The 10638-nt window shown below is 38.8% G+C and overlaps 1 protein-coding gene across 1 annotated transcript; it reads right to left on the bottom strand.

The window, feature by feature from the left end:
* Positions 1–1495: 1495 nt before the first annotated feature.
* Positions 1496–5963, bottom strand: LOC120106065 (probable indole-3-pyruvate monooxygenase YUCCA9). Its single transcript, XM_039118919.1, has 4 exons — positions 4448–5963; positions 3628–3876; positions 3292–3414; positions 1496–1888 (listed from the first exon to the last, which is right to left on the bottom strand). The coding sequence occupies exons 1-4, from the start codon at positions 5060–5062 to the stop codon at positions 1676–1678; spliced, it is 1200 nt and encodes a 399-aa protein (XP_038974847.1). The 5' UTR covers positions 5063–5963; the 3' UTR covers positions 1496–1675.
* Between the last annotated feature and the right edge of the window lie 4675 nt (positions 5964–10638).

The raw sequence follows: 10638 nt of genomic DNA on the forward strand, positions 1-10638 counted from the left end.
TACTTTGTTTTAAGATTCTATCGACCCAGTCCTGTTTACGATTCATACAACATGAGAACTTCTGCCTGCTAGCATCTGGTTCTTTCTTTCAGAAGGTGGTGGATCAGTCAGGTAGGTATCAGTGGGAACTTGGAATGGAATGGAGGTGCTCAATTTTAGTCACTGTACTATTTGTTCAGCAGACCAAAGGATTGAGTCTGGTATGCAATGAAGAGTTCATATGGTTTTGAGAAGTGAACATGTGATGAGTATGATAAGGCACTACTGGAGTTTCCAAATAGAAAGGATGGTAATTGCCCTTTTTTTATAATTGTTATTAAATATTGTGGGAGGTCTATCCAAACATGTGGAAAATGTTGGTTGGCAGATGTAATCAAAGCCTTTTGCAATCAATATCGTCTCTTTTTATCAAGAAATATGGTCCTTTGGGTTAAGCTTCCATCGGCTAGGATACTTATATTAGGTGAGAACATTATCTACAGCTGGGAAAAGTCCTTTTGGGAGAGTGGAGATTACAAATTTTGCTCTGAAATAGCAATTATTTTAGGCATCCAAAAATTGCATATATGTATTTTCCATAGTCTGGTGACTAGGCTTAAAAAAAATTTCAAATTCCATCAAATGCTAAATTCTGGAGATCTTTTCAGATAGGATGAAGTTTACATAATTACGGAGCACACAAAGGATAATGTTTTCCAGCGAAGGATCGATGCTTTTTTGCAAGCGTTGGTTGTAAATAACTTTGTTTGTTGTGAGAGAGACCAAAATCTTGCAGAGATTAATTTACTTCTCTTGAGCAAGACCTTCCTTCCTTCACTTCTAGATTCTTTCGAGTGTCCTTGGTTGCATGAACATAAGTTGCATGACCATCTAGTTTTAAGTTTCTATTCTACTCGAATGGTAATTAAGTTCTATAGTCTTAAGTCAGAATTGCATACAATAGTTGCAGTTGACGCAAAAAAGTTGACAAAAAAAAATTGAAGGAAGATTGAAAGTCCTCAAACTTTATTGAATCATATGCGTTATCCAAATTCCAACATATCATGAATTTAATGTCATTAACTGATTGTATTCAATGAGCAACAGTAAAAGTTGTGTACTGCTCAAAAACTAGAGAGAATAGAGGAATCTGAGGATCTCATCTCACTTATCCACTGGTTTCTTGATATAGGTTCAGGTTTGTAATTCATAAATAGGTGAAGTATTATGTCCAGACTAGCGTCGGCACAGCGACAACTAATGTGGAAATGAAATTTATTTGTTAATCATATACAAACTGGTCTCATTTAAGCATTTAATGACAGAAAAGCTTGCATCATTTTTTTTTTATTTTTAAAAAGAAAAGTTGTATTAGTGGTTTGCCATTTAGTACAGGGAGTCACTATCTGATTTTTGATAGAAAAGCATATCTATGCACTGATGGGACTGGTTCATAATTAGTAAATTACACAGTTTGCAGGTAAGTAATACAGGTTAAAACCCTAGAAGACTCCAGTAGATCAAAGCTTAGTTACAACTATTTGTGATGATCTCCATGCAAATAAGTAGTTATTTTTGGTTACTTCTGTGCAATTCCAGAAGTACATCATCTAAAAAACAGAAAGGTAAGGACCATAAGATAAAATAGACTTTTCGAACTTCTGCATGAGGGATGGAAGTTAAATTAAAGCTTCAGTTATTTTCTGCTATCTGCAGCTCCAAAAGGCAGATGCTTGGTCTTGGAATTCCATTGGCAGGCAATGTCCTCTGCTATCCTATGGGCATCCATGGAAGATCCCAACAATCCTCTCCTGGTGAACCCCGTCGCGTAGAGCCCGTTCTTCCCTTTCCAACTATCAGGAAATGGATTCCTCGGAAAACCGTCTTTTTTATCAAAGAACTCCTCCTCCTTGTGTCAAGAAAACAATTTAGATGCAAACCATACATATTATTTACATGCGTGCATGCATGCTTACACATATATACATATGCATCCACAATTACGCAGGCTTACACATATATATACATGTACATATACATACACAATTGCGCATATAAACATATAGGTGTGATTGTAGTGTGAGGTCTAGTCTAAGAATGAGTGAGGTCCACACGAGGTCCAACGGGTAGTTTTCTATCCACGTGAATGAATGCAGCCTGGACCATGTACGGGATGGGATTTCACGTGAAGAGGCTTCTTTGAAGTTGAAATCAGTTGTAAGAGGTTAATCTTTTCCAGTATCTGCTAACCACACAATGAATGCTCATTCAGGAAGTCAGGATCATTGCTCAGGTGTATCCTTTTCTACTTGTTATTGCCCATCTTACCATCCTACTGTTGCTCCCTTCAATTGAATCACTGTATGCCATAAATAGTAGTCTACAGACTGCTCCAGGGAAGACTGAGATCTCACTGATTTGGTCCAAAATTGCTGTTGAAACTGGACGATATTTTACGTTATTTATGCCATCATCCTTGCTCATATTTCTGCAATAATTTTGCAGATGGACAGGGACTCTTCACCTGCACCAATCATGATCTCTGTTGTTCTTGCTTACCGTATACACTATTTTGAAGGGAATATAATGAATGAGCTCATGTTACATTTATTGATTTCAAATTCAAAATCTCTCCACATCCGCTGCAGAGACTATACAATAATGCTATACTTTTAGGATGTTATGATTTTTTAGTTTTTTGAGGAAAATAATAAATTCTAGAGGAAGGAATTGGATCTCCGAGCTTGCTAGAGGAAGAAATTGAATCTTCGACCTTGTGGCTAACAACCATATGCTCTTACCAAGTTACTCAGCACCTGGTCGTAGTAGGTTGTTGTGTCGGACTATGCGGCTTTGCATACTGATTTATTTTGCCGATGTACATTGGATAGGTTCGGAAAGGGGCTAGGCGGAGTCTATAACATGCCAATTCTTTGGTGTCTATGATATTATTGGCAGAAATATTTTTGGCTAGCATTCATCTAACTTCCTCTCCACAAATTTTGATCGCATTGTCTCTATCCTAACCATGTGTCTTCTTCTTGTCATTTTCATTGAAGCTACTGCAAGAACTCATCCTGGTCCTCATATCAGTGTTCCTATGGAGCTTTAAGGTATTTTTGTCTCCGTTATTTCTCAAATCGACAAATTGCACTTAGGCCTTCAGTTTTGACTTAAAAATAAAAATGAATTAACCTAACCATATGGACACTATTTTCATGCATGATCACTATCTTTTTGCATCGCGTAGAGTATGCCTTCATATTTTCAAACTAAATACTGTGTATTGTAGTTTTGGATGGTCATCTATACCTTGAGCCATGAAGGTACATTGCTTCTATAGCCGGTGGCTAGGATGGCCACGTCGTAATCCTCCTGTCTGCCATCCACAAATTCTACTCCTCTATTTGTAAATCGCTTTATACCAGGAACCACCTGCAATAAACTACTTGAACTCAAATGCATATCAAAAGAAGACCTTCAAATCTTCGTTCTTTCGACGTGGATAAATGCTGGTATCATGAAACATCAAACATAATAAAGATAAATGAAGAAAGATCCAACCTAATATATTGAATGCAGAAGTGTTAAGAAAAGAGTCACATAACCATGACAGCATATTTCAAGTAATGAAGAGAAGATCAGGACCTTAATTTGGTCACTTTTGATTTTTGAGAGAGTGCCAACATCAAGAACTGGGGTCTTTCCGGTGGTGTTCTTTAGTTTCAGGGGCCCTATCTTAGGTCGAGCGAGACCGTATCTCTCTGTATCCCCAAGTATCAGCCAAGAGCATAAGAGGAGGAATGCATCAACCAATTTCATAGGAAACCATTTGAGCAGCCACATTGACAGCCCAAATGTTGAAATCCCTAGTATTTCCCTTGGCAAGATGTGCAACTGCTAGACTCAAGGAGAAAACAGTGACATGGTTAGCGTAGTAAGAAGAATGGCAATACATTGGCATATAGATAGAAAGTCTAAAACAAAGAGAACTCTGATTTGAATTGAATAAAAGCATGGTTAAGAACATGCAGAATGAAAGCTATATTTGAGGTTTTCAAACAAAATAAGGAAAGTTTGAGGAAACCAAAAGCACCATATCATTGCATGCGCCATAGAAAAGAACAAGAATTCAAAAGATGAAACAGAATCCAAGGTAAACATCATAGTAAGAAAAGGTGCATTTCCAAAGTGAAGGTGACAGTACATCGATGACAGAAAATTATCAAAATAATATGGCGTTTTGCAGAGTGAAAGGGGCAACAAGATGAATTCAACCTCAACACTAGCAATTGACCTGAAAAATCAAAAAAATAAAAATAGACATAAAGACAGAGTAGGATGGGAGTAATATAGTCAAAGGATACGAGGAGGCTGTAAAAGGCAAGCAGAGGGAAAACAAGAGGGCCAAAAATTAAAAAATGAACAAAGAAGAAGAGGAAAAAAAAAAGACAAATCAGAATCTCACCTTATCTCTAACAACCATAGAGACTTGAACTTCACTGATACACAGGTCCAAGCAAACTTCCATGCCTGAGTTCCCACAACCCACCACCAGAACCTTCTCCCCTCTGAAGTCATCTCCTTTCTTGTAGAAACTTGTGTGCAGGACTTGCCCCTGAAACTCCAACATCCCACTGATATCTGGCAATATGGCCTCTGCATTCTCCCCTGTTGCGACTATAAGCCATCGACATATGAATTCCAAATCATTGGCCTCGACCCGCCAAAACCCAATGCTTGGATCATACTCAGCGCATCGTACCTTCATTCCGAACAAAGGCTTTATTGAGAAGTGCTCAGCATAGGCTTCTAAGTAGCTTATGAACTGCTGTTTTGTCGGGTAGGTCGGGAAGTCTGGTGGGAAAGTCATGAGAGGAAGTTCACAGAACTGCTTGGGGAGATGAAACTTTAGGCGCTCATAAGTCCTAAGCTTCCATGATGAGGCTATGCAACCTTCTTTCTCAAGTATTAAGGAAGGGACACCTTTCTTTTTGAGGCATGCTGAAGCAGACAGGCCCGAAGGTCCGGCACCTACGATTATTGGCCCGGGCACCCATACATGCTTCGAATTCGATTTCATTAGTGGTCCATCGAGCTTGATTTCCAGGATTGGAGACGAGTTTTGCTTCGCGGAAGTGACCTTCTACTGAACTTGGGCTCTTCTTTATACAACCGTCATAAGATAGCAAAGCAAGCTTAATGAAGGTGCAGATAATATACTGGCAGAGATCTCAATCTATATTCCTGAAGTCATTTGGAAGGTCCTTGGTATATGATTCTGTAAGAGCATGAAGAGCAAGAGAAAGGTGGCAAAAAGTCTTCGGCATGCGTTTCATTCACTTTACAAGTGAGCGAAAAAAGATCACAGAATATTGCATGGGAAGTTCGGAACAACAAAGTTGGCAACGTAACGGTACTGAACAGAAGCAATCACTGAACCCAAATGATAAACGAGTCATCAATTTGTGATCCTGGAGAGAATTTAGACAACCAGGAGAGAGAGAAATCAGGATTAAGGTTCGAATTTGGTAGTTGGTAATATGGAGACTAGAGATTAGAGCAGAGGGCTTCTTATTTAGCTGTGGGTTTTGTTTGAGATGAGAAATGGGTTTTGTTTGGTTTATTTAGCCGTGGCGGTAGAGGAGAATCCATACAAATAGCGGAAGTTGGAGCAGAGTTTTAAATGCAACGAGGTTCTTTTGGCGTGGTGAAGAAGGCATGTTGAAAGGAAAAGGCCGGGCGATGGCCTCTTAATTGATAGGTATTTGGCTCTGCGTGGAAATACAAGAAGAAAAAGACAAGGAGGAGGAATAAAAGATGGGATGGAGAGGATGGAGGCCGCACAGTTGGTCATTCTGTGCAGCGTGGGTGGGATGAAAACAACCGGCTATGAATCAGATAAAGCTGGGGCTATGTTGCTGAGGATATATACTGAATAAGGTACCCATTTTGCGCAGTTGATCTTTTTTTCTCCACCTTTGCTTACGGTATTGCAGGCCTTGATTGCTTAGGAGAATAAGTATATAGCATACGAGGATGAATAAATCTCTAGTATCTAATCATTTGTTTGCCTTTTGGGTTAGCTAGTGGAATTTTTCTAGGATATATCTATATGCCATGGTCCATGCTTGGACGAGAGAGAAGCGAGGGGCATCACTTCCCATGCCACTTAAATTCCATACAATTTAGGTATGTAAGCGTTGCGGGATAATGACATTTTTGTCTCTCTCTCACTCTCTCTCTCTCTGTGGTGGGGGTTGGGGGAATGGGCTTGGGGGGGTGGACAAGTGGATCACATCACATCTAAACTTTTGGGGAGGAGGGGTTGGGGGGGACCAATATCATGAACCAAATTGTGTTTGCTTAAAATCAACTGGCTCACTTGCTAAACAATAAATATGCAATAGCTAACTCCCTTTTCCCAGTTGGGCACCGGTTCTCACAAGGTGCATAGACTAGATAGCCTAATCCATGAGGAGAAGTTTAATAACATACCTTAAATTCTCTCCATTCAAATTCAATTTTTGAATTCAAACTATTATTGTAATCTTCTTATTATTTCTTTCATATTTTTTTCTCTATTCAAATTCAAATTTAAATTTTGAATTTGAATTGCTGCCGTATTTTTTTCCTAATTTTTCTCCTATAATCACTCTTGTATATCCTATATATATTCAATACAAATTCCAAAAAAAAAAAACCAACTAATCAAGTTGGATTTTAACCATCACATTCTGTTTCTTTTTTGGTATCAGAGCCCATCTTAGCATCACTGTTTTCCTCCTGCAAACCCAGAGCTTCTTCTCACATTAGAAATTTCCATCCCAACAATATCAACAACATCACATTCTTTACCTGAACTTGAATCCTCTCCATTTACATCTCTTGTAATCTCCAATATCTCAAATCTAGTCCCAATCAAGCTTAATGGCAGCAACTATCTCCTTTGGAAGTCTCTCTTTGAACCAATTTTATGGAGACACAAGCTTACGTCTTTCATTGACGGCTCATTTTCACCATCTTCTCCAAGGCATCCAACCTATGCTTCATGGTATGAATGTGATCAGCTTTCTTGGATCAATGCTACATTATCCAAATCAGCGCTTTCTTATATAATTGGCATCACCTCATCTAAGCAAGCTTGGAATGCTCTCTCTCATTGCTTTGCCTCCCTTGCTCATCCTCATATCATGACTATGAAATGATAACTTCATCATATTAAAAAGAGATCATCTTCTATGCAAGATTATCTTCAACAATTCAAAGTTCTTGCGGACAAACTAGTTGCATAAGGATCACAAGTAATGATGATGTGCTCATCTACATCCTAGATGGACTTCCTCCATCCCATCATTCATTCTCTTCTTTAATTTGAGTTCATGCTCGCACCTGTTCTCTTTCTCTTGAAGAACTCCATACCTTATTAATCTGTGAAAAAACTAGTAATGTTGAAGAGGCCTCCATGCATTCTACTACCGCATTTATTGCCTCAAGACCTACCAAAATATTCAAACCAGGTTGTGGTTCTACTCACCATGAGAATAATTAGCATCATAATAATGGCCCTGATGTCCTAATTATCCTTCAAGTGATGGTATCCTCTCCTCTCCTAACGAGCCTGCTCGTTTTTTTTCTTCACAGGATTGTTCTTCACAATATACTCACCCAACCTGTCAAATCTGCAATAAGATTGGACATATTGTCATCGATTGCTATCATCGTATGGGCTATGCATATCAAGGTCGCAATCCTTCAGAAAAACTTGTAGCTATGATGACCGTTCCCTCACTCACTGACGACAGTATTTGATATTTTGACACTGTTGCTATTTACTATATCACCGCCGACCTCAACAAGTATTTACCTTATAAAAATATGGCGGTTCTGATAGTGTCAAAGTTGGCCACGAACAAGATTTGTCTATCTCTTATATTGGTTTATCTTCTATAACTAGCCATAAAACTAAATTTCACTTGTCTAATGTTCTTCATTATCCTAAAGCCTCATCTCTTATTTGTAAACCGTTTCTATCATAAAAATAACTACTACTTGATTTATGAATCTGGCTTTGTTGTCGAGGACAAGAATATAGGAGCGACATTATTCCGCAAGATGATTGAGAATGGACTTTTACCCTTTTCATTTCTTAACAAAAGATGCACATGATCACTCACCAGCAGCCCATGTGAGCCATCACATCTCCACTGATCTTTGGCATCATCGTCTTGGCCATCCATCTCAAGATATCAAATCCTCTATTTTGTCATCTCTTTCAATTTCAAATAAACCAAGACAAACTCTATGTTTATCTTGCCAATTAGGAAAAAGCAAAAAATTGCTATTTTTATTATCTATTTTGGCTTCTTAGTGTCCTCTAGAAATAATATATTGTAATGTTTGAGAACCTTCCCCTACTTTCATGCTCAAACATTTCCTATTATGTGTTATTTGTTAATAATTTTTTATGTTATTCATGGTTGTTTTCCATGTGTTACAAATCTAATTTCTTTGATATTTTTGTCTCTTTTAAAGTAGAAGTTGAAAACTTGTTTAATACTAAAATTAAAATTTTTCATTCTGATAGGGGTGGTGAATTCAAAAGCAACACTCTTAAGTATTTTTTGTCTCTACATGGCATAATGCACCAATTTTTTTGCTCCCATATCCAAAACAAAATGGTGTTGTCGAAAGAAAACATCGTTACATTGTTAAAACTGGATTTACACTTCTTGCTCACGTATCTATTCCTCTACAATTTTGGTTAGAAGCATTTTGTACTGCAGTATATTTAATAAATCGAATACCTATTGTTTCTCATCAAAAAATTTTGCCATATGAGAAACTTTTTCAAAAATCTCTAGTCTATTTCCATTTACGAGCTTTTGGTTGTTTATGTTTTTCTTGGTTTCAACCATGCAAGTCTAATAAACTAGAATATGGATCCACTAAATATTTTTTCTTAGGATATAGCAATATTCATGAAGGGTATATATGCCTTGATTTAGTAAAACACACACACACACACATATAAATATATATATATCACGTCATGTCATCTTTGATGAACATGTGCTCCTTTTTTCCAACTATATCACCATCTCAATCAGCCTCTCACAATTCTACTTCTGCTTTTGACTCCCTTTCTATGTGGTTACCTCAACTCCTTACACCTACCGACACTATTGGGACTACTAATAACTATATATTCTCAGACCACTCTGTAGGTACAGTATATCAATATCAGGATTCTTGTATGGCAACAACATCCAATTCAACCACCACACTACATGACAACACTAGTATCCCAATTGAACCAATTCCACCACCTCAATATAAGATCGCCTCTCACCTTTCCTCCCTCGAATCTCCTCCTCCACCACTACCACTACTACTACCACCCCCTATCACCAAACTTTCCTCCCATACCAACTGACTAACCATCCAATCCACTACAACGCACCCATCCTATGACAACCTAATCTCAATCGGGTATATCCAAGCACAAAATACTATACCATACCCGCCACCATCTCCCAACCGCTCTTATTATGTCCTATCCTATTGATCCAACATGTTACACACAAGCCTCAAAATGTCTGGAGTGGAGACATGCTATGTATTTCGAATTTACATTGTTGGGTTCCCACGTATGCCGCAGAAAAATCAGAACGATTAGAACGCAGCGAAAGACGCATGTGCGAGATCACGTTCATCGCATGAACATATTTTAAAACCGATATTCATAGATAGATTAGGATTAAAAAAATTTTACATGACTAGAAAGATCAGATCTTCACCTTGTACGGGTAGATAATCACCGCAAATCTGATGATTGTGGATTTGTTGAAAGTTTGCTTGAAGCCGCACACGCATCCAGCCTCTACGGGTATCCACACGAGGCAGAGGACCGATCTAAGTCTTTGAATCTTTCCGGGGTGCTAGCTCCCTTGCAGAGATGGCTTTTGATGACTAAAATCCTCTCCTTTGAATCAACTCTTGATTGCCTTAAGAGGAGGAAGAAGAAGGATGGATCCAAGGAAGAAGAACAAAAGCCTTGCAGCCATTTTTTTCCCCTTTGTCTTGGAACCAAAAAGTGGAAGAAGGAAAGGATGCACGCTTCCCTATAACTTTTTTTTTTTTTTTGGTCTCACGGCTGAAACTTGATGGGAGAGGTGCTATTCATGGCTCTTAAGGAGAGGAGATGAATCCCACGTATTTCCAAGGAGGGACGTTCAAGGGGGCCCGCATACCCTCCTTTTGAATCATCTTAAACGTGAGCTCCTCATTTTTAAGAGCTCATGTTTATCTCCCTTTTTTTATGTTGGCAGCTGAAACCCAAGGAAAGGGAGAGAGGTTGCTGCCGTGATGCACTTGGGAGTCATCTGAAAGAGAGGGGGGGGGGGGGGGGGGGGGGGGGGGGGGCATAAGCCCTCCTTTAAATTAATCCCTAGACTTGAGCTCCTAAAATTTAGGAGCTCAAGTTTATTTCTTTGCTCGCGCAAAACCAAGCCCCTCCCTCTTATCCCCTCTAATCCCACACCCCACTTAATCAAATTAAGTGGGGGGGGGGGGGGGGGGTGGCCACATAGATGGGAGTCTGATCCTCTTCCAAGGAGGATTAGGTGAATCCAATCTTTCTTCTTTAAATCGTAATCC

Source organism: Phoenix dactylifera, unplaced genomic scaffold (genome assembly GCF_009389715.1).
Source record: "Phoenix dactylifera cultivar Barhee BC4 unplaced genomic scaffold, palm_55x_up_171113_PBpolish2nd_filt_p 000445F, whole genome shotgun sequence".
NCBI classification, from domain to species: Eukaryota; Viridiplantae; Streptophyta; class Magnoliopsida; order Arecales; family Arecaceae; genus Phoenix; species Phoenix dactylifera.

Coding starts and splice junctions, on each gene's coding strand:
- LOC120106065 (XM_039118919.1), bottom strand. CDS start 5,062: ATGAAATCGAATTCGAAGCATGTATGGGTGCCCGGGCCAATAATCGTA. Junction 3,877..4,447: donor CTATGGTTGTTAGAGATAAG/GTGAGATTCTGA, acceptor TGAGTCTAGCAG/TTGCACATCTTGCCAAGGGA. Junction 1,889..3,291: donor ATGTACCTTCATGGCTCAAG/GTATAGATGACC, acceptor TCTTGACACAAG/GAGGAGGAGTTCTTTGATAA.